The following is a 16034-nucleotide window of genomic DNA, read 5'->3' as shown; positions in this document are numbered from 1 at the left end:
AACTATTTTTTAAACCTTGTTAACATATCCATATTGTGTTTTTTATATGCTGGGAAACATAATGAGCGAAATAAGCTGAGTATTTTCAACTTAATGCTGTAGTGTACTGATGATTAGTCTGAGAAACACAGATTCAAACTTTCAGGGTTTCATAAATGTAACAAATCTAAAGCGGCATTTTGTATCATTATACATATCAATCTGTTTCTAGTTACGGCTATATGGCAAAAATATTCCAATATCCCAACTTACAATAATTTACCATAGTATGAACAGAGTCCTTGGTGAGCTGGTGTGCTCAGGCTGCACTGAGTAGCAGAAGGTTGAGTGGAGAGAGAAGCAAGGACTTTGTATTTCTGCACATTTTCAAGGGGGCAACACTGTAGAGTTAAATCTAAGCCATTTTAGGACACAAAGGGATTATTTTTGTGAAAAAAAAATCTTCTGAATGTGTAATTTTGATGCAGAGAGATGAGTTTTTAGTAGGTTTAATCAATGACCAGAGTTTAAAATGAGATTTCAGGTTCCAGGGTCACAAATCCATTGTTTAACTAAACAACTTACATGTCCACCTCAAGGCTATCTCCCAGATAAAAACAGCAATTTAATTTTCTCATTGTGGTGGCACTGGTTCTCCACACTGTGGCCGGGTACCTGTAATAAAGTAGCACCTCCTCAGGATATTTGTGAACAAGGAAGCACGAAGGCACACGGCTGCACAATCTTATTACATTTCTTGGGTTATTTTAAAGATAGAGAAGGGCTTAGAAAGTTTTTTTTTCTTTCTCAGACCTGGATCAAAACATACATAATGGTGAGTGGCTGAAAAAACCCTATTTTGACTATATCACTTCTACAAAAATGGGTGTGCAAAGTTTTAACTCCATAATACATTTATTATATTGCTTCTCGCTTATTCCGTTGCCCCCAAGTCACCAATAAAATAGCTTAATAGATACTCGATTAAAAGCAGGGAAAACGTGAAACTCTGGGTGGAAGTTAAAAAAATGCACTGAAAAATCAAACGATTATTTATCTTTAAAAAGTGCAGGTTCCCTGGAGGATCCATCCACACACATGCTGCATTAGGAATTTGCTTTGGGCTGCTGCATATGACTGAGTTCAGCAGCAGAACAACAACTTTAGCACTGTGTTTTTTTTTCTCTTCATGTTCCCTTTGATGGCATTTTCTTAAGAGTCACTTCATCTCCCATCGAAGCAAACAGTGAACATTCGGCTTTTCCGTGAATTCCCTCGTCCCATCTCATGACAGGCTGCTTCTTCTCACTCACTGTATGGGAGGGCGCTCCGAGAGGATGAGCCTGCTAGCGGCGCTGGGTCAGGCTAGCCGTGCGGAGCTAGCGTGCTACCAAACAGTGCAGTTTGTTTTCGGGACGGCACGATGAAGAACAACGTGAAGTGTTACGGACTTATTCCGCAGCAGCGTATTGACAACATCACCGGGAGCTAGGGTCGTCTTTTCTCCACTAAAGCGAGGCAGTCCCGACCCCTCGGTGCCATTGTTTGGATGGACTAACGCTACAGCTAGCACCGCAGCTTGAGACTTCCCGAGCGGGCACGGATGGGATTTCCTCAGCTAGCCGCGGCTAATGGTTGTGCTGGCTGACTAGCTTCGCGGCTAACCGGTTGGCGTTAGCTATCTGACCCAGGTAGCTATATGTTTCTTTTTCGTTTATTTGCTGTTTGCTCGCTTTTGGTGTTATTCGAAACAGTCACTCAGTTAGTCACACGACGAGCTTTCCGGTCGCACCCTTTTCTTATAGTAACTAAAATTAGCTTATGTATGAGGCGAGGTTTTCATATTGCAAATGACATTGATCTGCTTACTGAACTTGGCTAGCATGGTTGGCTAGCTCGCTAACAAACAACACTTCGGTAAAGTTGATCTACAAACAGCAGCACAACTCAAACTAGTCGAGCAGGTAGTCACCTTAATGTTGAAACCCTGCATGTGTTAGCCAGGTTAAATATTTTTGAGTTAGGTTAGCTAACACATTTGTTTACATGTTTTTTGTAGTTCTCAGTCGACATCACTTGACATTTATCAGTTCTTCTAGTTAGCATCAATTGTTTTGACAGCAACTCAACAGAGTGAACGTGTTTTTAATCACATTTCCGTCTGTGGATCGATGGTAAGTTTTGTAACCTCTGACATAGCCGCTTTAGTCAAAAATAATGCAATGACATCTTCAGTTACCTCAAGTTACATTGTCAAAATTTGCTAAGTTGTCAAAAAATGGCCACTCGCCTGTCAAACTGAACAAATATGACTTTGCATAATGTTTACCTGCAGTGTGATAAGTTCAAACACACTGAAGCAATAGACTGTCTATAGACCTTTCCTAGTAAATTCTAAATTTGTCTGAAGACTTTAGGCAGCCAGTGTTAAATTTGGATAACTCTTGTCGTGTAATTTGTGTGCACAATTACCATAAATTAAGCTAAATGTTTACCTTGAGTGTACTGCATTATTTTATACAAGTCAGGGGTTCTTATGTAATTCTGTGTCCTTCTTTCTCACAGTTGGTTCACATCATCTGGTAATTACCAGGCTCTGAATAGAGCAGATTTGCTAGCACAACCATGCCTCCCAGACCCTCCTCAGGAGAACTATGGGGGATGCACTTGATGCCCCCCAGCATCCTAGTGGACTGCCTTCTGCCAAATGGCATGATTCTCACATTGGAGTGCCTCCGAGAGGCCACACTTATCACAGTCAAGCATGAGCTGTTCAAAGAAGCCAGGAAGTACCCTCTCTACCATCTGCTGCAAGAGGAGAGCTCCTACATCTTTGTCAGTGTCACCCAAGAGGCAGAGCGGGAGGAGTTTTATGATGAGACCAGGAGGTTGTGCGATCTCAGGCTTTTCCAGGCCTACCTCAAAGTTATTGAGCCAGTAGGCAACAGGGAAGAGAAAATTCTCAACAGAGAGATAGGTATGATTTTTGACTTGTCTAGTTATACAACACACTGTACTTCTTAGTAATTTAATGGAACGCTCTGGCAGTGTCTTTACCCATACCAGCTGATTTTGTTTTCCCCAGTTCTTTGTAACTTTGTTTTGAAAAAGTGCTGTATAAATACAGTTTATTACAAATTGAAAAGGATTAACATAATACTGTGCAACATAGACATTACATTATGCTTTGTGATGCGGTGTATTTTACGTGTCGTTAAACAATGTGTCTGTTTCCTTGTAGGTTTTGCTATTGGAATGCCAATATGCGAGTTTGAATTGGTGAAAGACTCAGAAGTGCAGGACTTTAGAAGGAACATTTTAAATGTTTGTAAAGAAGCTGTGGACCTCAGAGACAGTAACGGACCCCACAGCAGAGCTTTGTACGTCTATCCTCCCAATGTAGAGTCCTCAGCAGAACTTCCCAGGCACATCTATAATAAGCTAGACAAAGGTAGGACATTTTACCCTGGGGTGGGCAGCAAATGTTTACTGTATTAAAAATATTGCACCTTAAATGTGCATGAAACATATCTGATTGTTTATTTTCTTTCCTTCAGGTCAAATCATTGTGGTGATTTGGGTCATTGTTTCACCCAGCAATGACAAACAGAAGTACACTCTGAAGATCAACCACGACTATGTGCCAGAACAGGTGATTGCTGAAGCCATCCGTAAGAAGACACGGAGCATGCTGCTCTCCCAAGAGCAGCTGAAGATGTGTGTGCAAGAGTATCAGGGAAAGTACATCCTCAAAGTCTGCGGCTGTGATGAGTACTTACTGGAGAAATACCCTCTGAGTCAGTACAAGGTAATCTAATTTAATCTTAGCTTAGCTGCATCTGATGTTATTACACTTAGAGGGCAAGAGATCCACTTCACATCAAATTATTATCCAGCGCAAATGTGCTTGACATTCATGTCATGAAATTAAATTTATGAAACATGTTTTGCCTGTATAATGTGCTCATTCAAGAAAAAAAAAAAAGATGCATATCACGCTATACATGCTGAATGTTTCAGATATTGCTTAGTTGTAGTTGTAAATTCTCATAATTTACATGTAGATAAGCTTAGAAATTCTGTGAATGGCTTGAAAATGTCAAACGACGTGTATGGCAACAAAATGTCACAGCTACTTGAAAATGTCACTTTGTCTTCAACAGTACGTGCGCAGCTGTATTATGCTGGGAAGGATGCCCAACTTGATGCTAATGGCAAAAGACAGCCTGTACTCACAACTGCCCATGGACAACTTCACCATGCCGTCATATGCAAGGCGAATATCCACAGCGACGCCCTACATGAACGGGGAAACAGCCACCAAGTCTCTATGGACTATCAACGGAACGCTGAGGATCAAGATACTGTGCGCCACTTATGTCAATGTCAACATCAGAGACATTGACAAGGTACGATTGCAAAACAAAGATGCAGTGCTGTGACTTCCTCATCTTGTTTTCTTTGAAAGTTTTTGGTTTGACTAAATCTTCTTGCCAATCTCACTTATCAGTGCCTTGGACGTTATTAGAAGATGTTGTGCAGCGTCTCACTGACCTTTTCTGTCAGAAATGTGCTGAAAGATATCTTTATCACTTTAATGGATTAGTTGTTGTTCTCTTTGCTGCTATAGATCTACGTCAGGACTGGGATATACCACGGTGGAGAGCAGTTATGTGACAATGTCAACACCCAGCGCGTGCCCTGCTCAAACCCCAGGTAGTGCATAATGAAGAATAATGCTGGGATTTCAGTGAGCTTTCTGATGACAGTATGACTGATTGTATTAATGTTTTGTTTCCTGTTGACTCCAGGTGGAACGAGTGGCTGAACTACGACATGTACATTCCAGAAATTCCCCGAGCTGCCCGACTCTGCCTCTCCATCTGCTCTGTGAAAGGAAGAAAGGGAGCCAAAGAGGTTAGTAGTGAAATTCAGAAATGCTATATTCACTTTCTGTCGGTGCTGTTCTAATCCAATACACTTTTTAACAAATCTAATTCAATGAATATTATCATGATCTGCAGTGTGGAGGTGTGGTATGAAGGAATAGGAACGAGAGAAATGGTAAATCTGGCCAATGCTAGCTATCTCAATATGCTAAATAGCTAAATTTTAAAACCCTGTCTCTAGAATCTCAGAGAGCACCGTTAATCTTTCACGTCTTGTTGATTTTGTGGCACCTATGGTCATGGGTAGTACCAATATATGCAGTTTAATGCTACAGCAAACACTCTTTGAATGGTGTTTTTGTCACAACGGTATTAAAAGACTGAGTGACATTTTCTGCTCGCAGCCAAACAAACTAGCATTGTTTTAATAAAGAAGTCAATCAGTTACTGGCCTTTTTCCAGCAGGCTAGGGGCAAATGCGATTAAATTTCATGGTGTGCATGACTTGACTACTTTTCAACACCAGAACAGGGCAGAGTGAAAGGAGTCTGAAGTCTGCCATCTGTAGCTCTTCATCTGAGACATTATTGTGGCTACTACTGTTTTATTTCATCACTCCCTGCAATAGTTAGAACTGATGTGATGTATAAAAGTACAGGAAACAACCGTGTTATGTTTTGTAGACATGTTTTTCATTAACTGTCTATCAGCCAAAAAACAGTGGCATTGGGCTGTAATCAACGAAAAAAAATCTTAGTCGCTTAAACTCCGACACACTGTTCAACCGTGCTGTACAAGCAGTGTTGTTGGCAAGGTCCACCATTTGTTGGAGGGAAAATACCGGCTTTTTGTCTCTAGATTAACTAAATAGACCACAATGGACTGAATTCACTGCGCCTGCTAGCCTTATTAGCCAAAAATAATTCTGAACAAACACATAAAACTAGTACTTGAAGCATATTAAATGATTTTAATGTGGTTATTGTATGCTAAAATTTGCCCAAATTGACATGATTTCTTAGATCTATATTAACTGGTCATCATGGTACCAGAAATATTGAGGAATACATACCTTCTTTAGATGATATGCTATGTTGGTTGTTGAGGTGTCATCTAAACGAATTCCTGCTCACAAGGTTTGCAGTCAACTTTTTGGCCATCTGTTTGAACAACATGCAGTCTCACCAATGGCTTGAGGCAGCTGAGTAAACATTCAGTAGACATTTAAGGAAGTTGGACCTTGCAGTCTCCATGAGAATTTGTTCGGACGAGAGCATATAAACCAATCAGTCGGTCTTGACTCTAAAGTCTTCATTGATATACATTTGGTATTCGCTCTTCGGTCAAGTCTTCTCTCTCATTATATCAAAGTGGATGGCAGCATTTTTACTGTACTGATGGTAAATAGACACTCTCCTGTGTTCTGCACTCTACCGGTATTGTTCCATAGCCTCAAGCTGTTGCCTTTTTGCTGATTTTCATAAGTGTCATCTTACTCCTGTTTTCCTGTAGGAGCATTGTCCTCTCGCCTGGGGCAACATCAACCTGTTTGATTACACCCACACACTGGTAGCAGGAAAAATGGCTCTCAACCTGTGGCCTGTTCCACATGGCCTGGAAGACCTGCTCAACCCCATCGGTGTCACAGGCTCTAACCCCAACAAGGTGAACAGCAAACATCTGTGTGAACATAAAGCTCAGTCACTTGTTCGTGCCTCCAGTATTTTCAGGTGTTTTTTTTTTACAGCACAAGTGATGGTGCAATGGAGAGATTTCACTTGTAAAGAGACATTAATTTATCTACTCTGATGCTTTAATGTTTATTTTTTGAGTTAACTAGAAAACATGCTTTTGACAGACCAATAATTTTGCAACTATAGATTATTTCAGTTATATGGAGCCGAATGGACTATGACAAGACATTAAGAAGATCATATTTTCATACAAAACAATCACAGTTGCCAAACATTTTAAGCTGTTCACATATGTACCGTCTCTGCACCAGCCACTGACCTCTAAGCCTCATGACCCAGTTTTAACAGAGCTGCTGACGACCTGTACAGTTTCAGAGCCGGACTTAAGCTGCCTCGATTTAAGTGACCAAGCTTCTTATCCCACTTAATTAATGACTCATTGACACACCTTTCTTTGATTACACTGAACACCTTGAGTGACCTTTCTCCCTTCATACACTCTCTAAACACACAGGAAACCCCTTGTCTGGAGCTGGAGTTTGACCATTTCAGTTGCCCTGTCAAGTTCCCTGACATGACCACAATTGAGGACCATGCAAACTGGATTATATCCAGAGAGCTTGGCTTTAATTACTGCCACACCGGTTTGGTAAGATAACAAGCATGCTTGTTTTTTTATTATTTGTCTTGCGTCACTTATCAGATTCATTGTGTGATGGGATTTTCTTTCTGAGCAGCTGTCACATCGTAGTTCATGTGCACCACACTGAGAGATCTTAATAACACCTTTTAATTCACACGTTAAACCTTATGTGACAAGTGCTTGTAGGCTCCTCACAGTGCTGACATTGTTATTCATATTAATTCATCAAACTGTGTGCTGTTTGGCGTCATAGAGTAACAGACTGGCACGTGACAACCCTCTGACTGACAACGACAATGAGCAGCTACGGCAAGTCGGTAACAGAGACCCACTGTCTGAAATTACTGAGCAGGAGAAAGACTTTCTATGGAGGCACAGGTAATGTGTGTGTGGGTGTGTACTATTATAATGGGTTTTCGAGGAGTCTGTTTGGATTAAATGTCAACATTCTATAATCAAAAGCATTACACAAAAGTCATTGTTCAAATAGAGCTGTCCTAGATGTTATAACAGTCATACTTAAACTGTTTTAGACACGACTGCATCAACATGCCAGAGATTCTTCCCAAGATCCTCCTGGCTGTGAAATGGAACTCCAGAGATGAGGTTTCACAGGTGAGATCAGGTTTCTACTGCTGACACGCCTTTATTTTGAAGGCTGACTGTAAACACAGATTGTACACACACTCTCACGCATTGTAGAGTTGTTTAAAATTGCTACAATACCAAGATATAATATATATCTGTGCTCAGTGACTTTTTTTTTTCCATTTCAGATGTATTGCCTTCTGAAGGACTGGCCTGCTATCAAACCAGAACAAGCCATGGAGTTGCTGGATTGCAACTTTCCTGATCCCATGATCAGAGAGTTTGCCGTGAAGTGCCTTGAGAAATACCTAACTGATGACAAACTCTCACAGTACCTTATTCAGCTGGTTCAGGTGCGTTGTGTGCTCATCTGGCTGTAAACACAAGTTATGCAAACAGTGTGAACGTTTTTCATTTTGGCATGTTATTGTGATAAGTCAGATGATGTTTCAAGTTGATAAACTGAAGTTATTTTCTGTGCCTGTGCCCAGGTTTTAAAATATGAACAGTACCTTGATAACCCACTTGCACGCTTCCTGCTGAAAAAGGCATTGACCAATCAGAGGATAGGACATTTCTTCTTCTGGCATTTAAAGTGAGTTAATATAAAACAGTCTTCTTCCAGAAAGTTGGAGCTGTTTATATGTGAAAGGTTAAACTGTTGGTTGAATGTCACTGTCTGTTCCCAAGTAGCGTTGGATTTAAGAAAGTTCTTTGAAAATATCTAATTTCAGATCATGTTTTGGGATGCAGTGTACATTTTGGAGGCTGGATGCATTTTCCATTGGGACACAGCCTCTTAATGTGTTTTTCTCGCTCACATTTGAAGGTCAGAGATGCACAACAAGACAGTGAGCCAGCGGTTTGGCCTGCTGCTGGAGTCGTACTGCCGGGCCTGCGGCATGTATCTGAAGCACCTGAGCAGACAGGTGGAGGCCATGGAGAAGCTCATCAATCTCACCGACCTCCTCAAACAAGAGAAGAAAGATGAGGCACAGAAGGTAATCTGACAGCTGGCAGCTGCTAATTGTGATCCACTGAATCGTTGGGTTTAATCTTGATGACATCTGGACCAATCTGGTCACAGAGATGCCCCAGTATATTATAGTGATAGTTTGGACAGTTTCTTTTTCCGTTGGCTTGCAGTGAAATAACTTTAAGCGAATCAAGATAAGACATTTCTGATAACTTACAGTGTCTTTCCAAATAAGACCAAGAGTACGATGTGCAATAAAAAATCAGAATTCATGGTAACTGGACAAGCAGTGTTGTGGGCAAGGTCCAGCATAATCTGTATCTCCACAGCATTGGTTTCATCTGTGAAATGTAATGCAATCCAATACCACAGCTTTTCCAAAGCTCTTTCCTTTACAGTGTTTGTTTATGTTCTTGAGAAGGTGTTGATTCAACTTTGTCTCTTTTTTTAATCCCCTGAAAACTAAGCAGTTTCTACTCATTGTTTGCTACTGTCAAAAATATCTTTTGTGTAGCATGACTCAGTTATAATGCCATGAATCAATAAGAAAAGAAAAAAAGTTGGATTTTATAAAACCTGGGAAACATTGAGAAAATAATCAGCATATACAGCATTTTTCAAAATGCCCATGGGTATTACCAGCACTAGATAAACAGGTTTGCTCTACATACAACAGATATTTTAGTGCTTCCAATTTTAATCTGTTTGTCTCCTACCAGCTCTGAGTAAACACAACCTGCAGTTCAGTCCAGTTCAGCTGAAAAGCCCTTGAATTTTTGTCATGTGACAAAAAAAGTTGTGCTGAGAAATGCAGAACAAATTAAACCTGTTGAAAAATGTGCTTTTAAAGAAATATCATGCCTTTAAGGTTAGATTTGGTAAGGAATGACACATTATGGGCGAGTGGCTCAACTGTTGAAGGTTAAAACTTCAACAATTCTCCCCGTCTTTTCACAATATCTGGCTCTGATAAATGGTCTGATTTTGGTGATTTTTTTAAATTTAATTTGTATTTTCAATCCAAACGTACTGGGGTTTTGGAGTTGAGTGTGTTATGGTCATGGTGGATGGTGATAGTATTCTGGACTGCATTACACTCAAAAGTATCCCCAATATTTTGTCCCCCTCATGTATGTTAACTGGGTAGACCAAATATTACAAGAACTTCTCAGTGTAATGCAGTGCAGTACATGACCACCCACAATGACCGTAATAATAAACAAAAACCAGAATTGTCAATAAGAGTTGAATCTATGCTAGAACACTGAGTTGCTTTAGCTTTAACAGTTACACCTGAAAAAGCACCACTGAGTGTGGTTTTCCTGTTGATCTTGCGTTGTTCAATTCTTATTGCTTTTATAAACTTTGTTCTGTCTCGTTATTAAGCTGCTGTTAATGATGGCCAACAAGTCACGTAGCGTTTTAATTCAGAAAGCCTTATTATGGCCCCAACAGCCATAATTGTTAAAATGAAGTGTTGAAAGTGTGTTTCCACTGACAATGAAAGCATCAAAAGCAAATTAGATGGGAAATAAGTGAAACATGTTGCTAAAATTTATCATTGCCAAAGTTCCCTTAAAGAATAAGAAAGGCACTGGATCACTACTGAAGATATAGCAATTTTTAAATAATATTTAGATATATGACTTTGTGGTGTTATCTACAAAAAAGCATAAATGATTCCTTTTTTAAAAATTGTGTAAGTTGGCTGTGTATCAAAATAAGCAATGTTAAATTTAACATCTATTTTTTGGCCCTAACTAATTTGCCAGTCATACTCGTTTTGTTAGCTGTCTAAGGAGGTGCGTTAGTTAGCTAGCTAAGTAGCAAACTGACTTGAATGTGAGTCAAAATTTAATTTTATCTCTAGCAGTGGTGCTTTTTTGGTCACTCACAGGTTTCCAAACCCCTTAAACCATTTTCATGTCAGTGCCAAAGCTGTGGACCTTCAACATGGCCACCAGAGGGTGCATGTCATTAGCTAGAAGCACCTCTATGAAGTCGCATTACCTCATTGTAAGAGCTAAATAATTTTGCCAAAGAAAAGCGGCAGTATGTTGACACTGTTTGCTGCATATTTACCAGACTGACCTATTGCACCAGCCGCTCGGCAGCAGGATATTAATAGCTGATGGATTTGTTTATCTGCTCTCAGGTTCAGATGAAGTTTCTGGTAGAGCAGATGAGAAGGCCCGACTACATGGATGCACTGCAAAGCTTCACCTCCCCGCTCAATCCAGCACACCAGCTCGGAAACCTCCGGTACATCAGCTCTCTTTTATCTAACTCTGTTCTCAGAATTGGTTGGAATCTGATGTTTTGTTTCTTTTAAAAGTGTTGCTTTGGGCTTTTCCTTTACATATTGATAGTGTTCTATGTGTGGATAAAGGACATTGAGAGCTCAGCCTCTCTTTATTGTAAACCCAGTCCATGTGACTTGGCTGAGATTAAATAATGTATACATTGCTGTGGATCAGGACTCCCCATCAGCACAGCCATGAACACTGAAAGCTCACTGATATCCTTATATATATATTTTTAAAAAAATCATGTCTGTGTTTCAGCTTGGAGGAATGCAGGATGATGTCGTCAGCAAAGCGGCCTCTGTGGCTTAACTGGGAAAACCCAGATATGATGTCAGAACTGCTCTTTCAGAACAACGAAATCATCTTCAAAAATGGAGATGGTGAGTTCTTTCTGTGTGTTTCCCCCTTCGATCTCTCAGATTTCCTCCCTGCTTCTCTGTCTCAGTACACACACACACACACACACACACATGCAAGCCTGCTGCTCTTCCTAAGCGTGCAGCATAATTCAGTCTAAGCCTGCAGGTTGTATTGTGGTGCACAAACACAAACCTATCTATGTTCTTTACACAGACTTCAGAAAGAACAACACCTTATTCAAATCACACTTTACCTGCAGCAGCTTCTGCATTTTGCTGCACCATCTGCCACCAACCTGACTTTGAAAGCTCTGCTCCATAATGCATCATGGAGTTGATCAAAGCAGCTAATATTCACCTCACTGTTATCCACTTCCCTGTCTCTCTTTTTGCCTCTCCAGATCTGAGGCAGGACATGCTGACGCTGCAGATCATTAGGATAATGGAGAACATCTGGCAGAACCAGGGCCTTGATCTCAGGTAGGCTCCTCACTTCGCCATGACAGCAGGGATGCAGGTACACATTAACAGGCGCTGGACCTTTCATGTTCTGCGCTCCATACTTGAATCCAGATTAGTGGCTACCCCTGTAGGCCACCTCAGGTCATTTAACATAAAGTCCATCACTGCTGTCTTCGGTTTTTATTCGGCCTCGCTCATGTTCTCTGTCCTTCTTCCCTCAGGATGCTTCCATATGGCTGTCTGTCAATCGGTGACTGTGTGGGCTTGATTGAGGTGGTGAGGAACTCTCACACCATCATGCAGATCCAGTGTAAAGGAGGCCTGAAGGGGGCGCTGCAGTTCAACAGCCATACACTGCATCAGTGGCTTAAAGATAAGAACAAGGGAGAAATGTGAGTTACATAAAACAGCGATATATACAGATTTTCTGCTTTGTGCTGAGCAGAGGGGATGTAAATAGTGTTAGGGTGACATATCACAATGCACTGAATACAGTTCGTGAATTATCTCTGATATATTTTCCGCTTGTGTGGTGTCTCAGGTATGACCAGGCCATAGATCTGTTCACACGCTCATGTGCAGGCTATTGTGTAGCCACCTTTATCCTGGGCATAGGAGACCGACACAACAGCAACATTATGGTCAAAGATGACGGACAGGTGAAGATTACAGCTGATATTACTTCTGTGTTGTTCTTTATATGCAAGCTTTTTTTTGTTTAAATATCTATGTAATATTTTACATTATGTTTTGTCTTCACAGCTGTTCCACATAGACTTTGGCCATTTTCTTGACCACAAAAAGAAGAAGTTTGGATACAAAAGAGAACGCGTTCCCTTTGTGCTTACACAGGATTTCCTGATCGTTATTAGCAAAGGAACACAAGAGTGCACCAAAACGAGGGAGTTCGAAAGGTAGCAGCAGCAATAGACATGAATGTTGGACGAATTAGTAATTTCAGTGATTATTAAACATACCAAAGCCAAAAAAAAATCTGGTGGTTTTATTGCAATAATAAACGGAACTTCTAACTATTCTTTGTGGCAGATTTGATAAATTAGCCTAAGCTCACTAGTTATTTGTTCCTCTGTCCCCATGTTTCTTCCCTATTGTGTGACGTCTTATCCCCCCCCCAGGTTCCAGGAGATGTGTTACAAGGCGTACTTGGCAATCCGGCAACACGCCAACCTCTTCATCAACCTCTTCTCCATGATGCTGGGCTCGGGAATGCCTGAGCTGCAGTCGTTCGACGACATCGCTTACATCAGGAAGACCCTGGCCCTGGACAAGTCAGAGCAGGAGGCCCTCGACTACTTCATGAAGCAGATGAACGACGCTCACCACGGCGGCTGGACTACCAAGATGGACTGGATCTTCCACACTATTCGCCAGGCCGCCATGAACTAAGGAAAGAGAGGAGCAAAGAGCTGAGGCAACGACAGCACGCTACAAGACACAAAAGTTGTGAGAAACAAGCAAGTTCTTTTCCCCAAACACACTACGGCCTGGTTAATATTTCTGCCAGTGTGTGACTGAATCATTATCTGCCAGCACATCACAAAATGAGGATGCTCAGAAGAGCCTTTTTCAGGGACATAAAATCTAAACGCTCCTGTACCTACAGGTGTCTGAAATTTGTCTCCCTGCATTATGAACTTCAGAAGACAGGGTGGAATTATATTTCATCTGTCTTCTTCATAGGAACTCAACAAGTGTACTGGACCTTGATGACATTGGCCTTTATGTGAACCAACAATAGACAAATTTTATTTTTCTTATTCTTTTTATTCCTTTCAGTACATCTACAACCATCAGCATTTAGAGAGGAACATCATGAAGTGGTGTACCATGAGCACAGGTAGCTTTTTCTAAACTGACAGAGTGCAACTGAATTATTTCTACTACCTATTTTGAACTGATGAAGGTGGGGATGGGGGAGGGTGGTTATCGGTGCACACAGCCAGGCTAGTGGTCACCAATGAGCAGGCGAGCGCTTTCAGAGTCATTATTTTCCCCTCACAATTACACAAACGGGCGAGAACACTCTAATTACGGGACTGACAGGATGTGTTGTTGAAAATCCTTAATGAGCATTTAACAGTTTATGGAGCAAACTGAAATAATGACCTATTTGTAGCCTACAAATGATGACGTGTCCTCAGTTTAGGAATCATGGCACGTCACAGAACTGACTTTTATACAGCAGTATATCCATATACTTGTATGCATTCGGTGCACATACTCCTTTTTGAGTCTATTTTCTACTGAGCCAAAGTACTAGATGTATAACCCCACTACTCAGCAGTCTTATTGTAAAAACAAAACAAAATAGTCACTATATTCCAAGTCTTGTGTGTACTCCTCATAGCACTGATCTCTGCAGTATTTGTTTTGTTTCGTCTATCAGTATTATTCTGTGTCAGATGTTGAGGCACAAACCTTCGTCATCCACCCAATGCAGATGGACCGGAAAAATAGCTTTGATGGCCAGCTGTATAACATGTTGTGACTTGTTTAGTTTTTTTTTTTTTTTTTTATTTTACTGTTGTTTTTGTTATTCAGCAGACACAGGCAAGAGGGGAAAAAGGATGTGCATTTGTGTTCGTTTTGTGTGCTGTGCTGTTACACTATGCAAGTTGTGATCCGAACATGTACTGTATACTGCAACAAAAAAAAAAAGTTGATGTCAGAGTAAGGCGGAGAGTGAACCGTGTCTCCCACCAACACACAGGCAAGTGTGTCAGTGAACTTTGTACAGACAGTACATGGAAGAAGAAAAACAAACAAAAAATATGCACAATGCTGCCGTGTAACAGTATCGTCTACTTCCTACCAGCAAAATAGAACTGTGAGAAACACCTTTGGGACCCTGCCTTCTCTTTACCGGGCTTCTAACTAACTTTGGAGCTTCAATCTAAGCCATCTGTAATACGTCTGAGATGTTTTGCGTGTCTCCTCGTTCTCAATCACAGACTCTCTCTTCTCAAAATTTTGCCAGATTGTGACATCCAGGTAGAGAAAAGTAACCGAAGTGATATTTTTTAAACCTTCCAAGTGTCTTCTTCCCTCCTCTTTCCTGTGATTATCTCCCTTGCGTGTGGAGGAGTAGTCGTCACAGGTTTGATCACTGCACAGACTCGCGCGTAAGAGGCCCTTAAGTGTTCTAGCTTTACTAAATGATACATAACGGGGCGGTTTCCTGGACACTTGAGTCTGTCTAAGAGTCCAGGTTGTGTTTTCTGTACATGGGTGAGGACTTCAAACTGCTCAGGAAACCGATCCCACTGAAATGCATGTGCTTTCTGTACAGGATACAGAGCAGTGGGCCGGACCCGAACTGAGAAAACTAAACCCAGTGTACTTTATAGAAGAACTATCTAAATGATGCTATTTCCCTTTGTACTTGTTCTGATTGTTTTTGTTTCTCACACTGCATTATGCATGAGGTCCTCAAATATCTACTTTTTTTTGGGTTTTTTTGTTTGACCTGATGTTGTTTACTTGAATTTCATGTATAGAAATGACCTTGTTACTTGTTTGAGGTACAACAAAGTCACAATGAAGGTAACAGATACTGATACTGCTACTACATGTGCAAATGCTTTCCTTGAATAACTACAGAGGTAATATATTTTTGTATTTTTAAATGTAAACAAACTCATATGTAACTGCTAACCAAAAAAAAAAAAGAAAAAAAAGGAAGAATTACGCGTAACATGCACCATCCTCATACAAAGTCCAGCAGCCAGCGTCTAGTTGTTGAAAGGATATGAATGACAAAGCAGAGTTGAATGAAGGACAGGGACTTGATGCTGTTGTCAGAGTACCATCTTCACTTCAAGTGGAGACTTGTCCTACGTGGAAGTGTGTAAGCACAATAAGAAAGAAGAAACTATCTCTGCATGTTTATAAAAGAGAAACAAACTCATGTTATCTATTCATCTGTATATATATCATTAAAAAAATTCTTCAGATACTTGTTTTAATCATCCTCATATGACCATGTCTGATACAAATCTGTATGCATTCATTTATTGTGCTGTTGAATAAAATCATTTCTCCCTGTCTAATTGGATTTCCAGAGTAATTTCATTACATTGTTATACACTTGATGGAAAGTTTGGTAATTTAGAAGACA

General features: G+C 40.6%; 1 protein-coding gene across 1 annotated transcript; it reads left to right on the top strand.

Annotated features, from left to right (window-relative positions):
* Positions 1-1118: 1118 nt before the first annotated feature.
* LOC111581473 (phosphatidylinositol 4,5-bisphosphate 3-kinase catalytic subunit alpha isoform) lies at positions 1119-15966 on the top strand. The gene is made up of 21 exons (XM_023289652.3): positions 1119-1670; positions 2545-2956; positions 3221-3430; positions 3537-3787; positions 4143-4388; positions 4610-4695; positions 4791-4896; positions 6381-6533; positions 7077-7211; positions 7459-7583; positions 7739-7820; positions 7982-8146; positions 8285-8388; positions 8623-8794; positions 10925-11031; positions 11334-11455; positions 11836-11914; positions 12118-12288; positions 12438-12555; positions 12659-12810; positions 13033-15966. Exons 2-21 carry the CDS (start codon positions 2605-2607, stop codon positions 13301-13303), a joined length of 3207 nt encoding a protein of 1068 aa, XP_023145420.1. The 5' UTR covers positions 1119-1670; positions 2545-2604; the 3' UTR covers positions 13304-15966.
* Positions 15967-16034: the final 68 nt, after the last annotated feature.

The sequence above is a fragment of the Amphiprion ocellaris genome, chromosome 10 (assembly GCF_022539595.1).
Source record: "Amphiprion ocellaris isolate individual 3 ecotype Okinawa chromosome 10, ASM2253959v1, whole genome shotgun sequence".
Classification (NCBI taxonomy): Eukaryota; Metazoa; Chordata; class Actinopteri; family Pomacentridae; genus Amphiprion; species Amphiprion ocellaris.
Note: the sequence above shows the minus strand (reverse complement) of the source record. Positions and strands in the feature narration are given on the sequence as shown.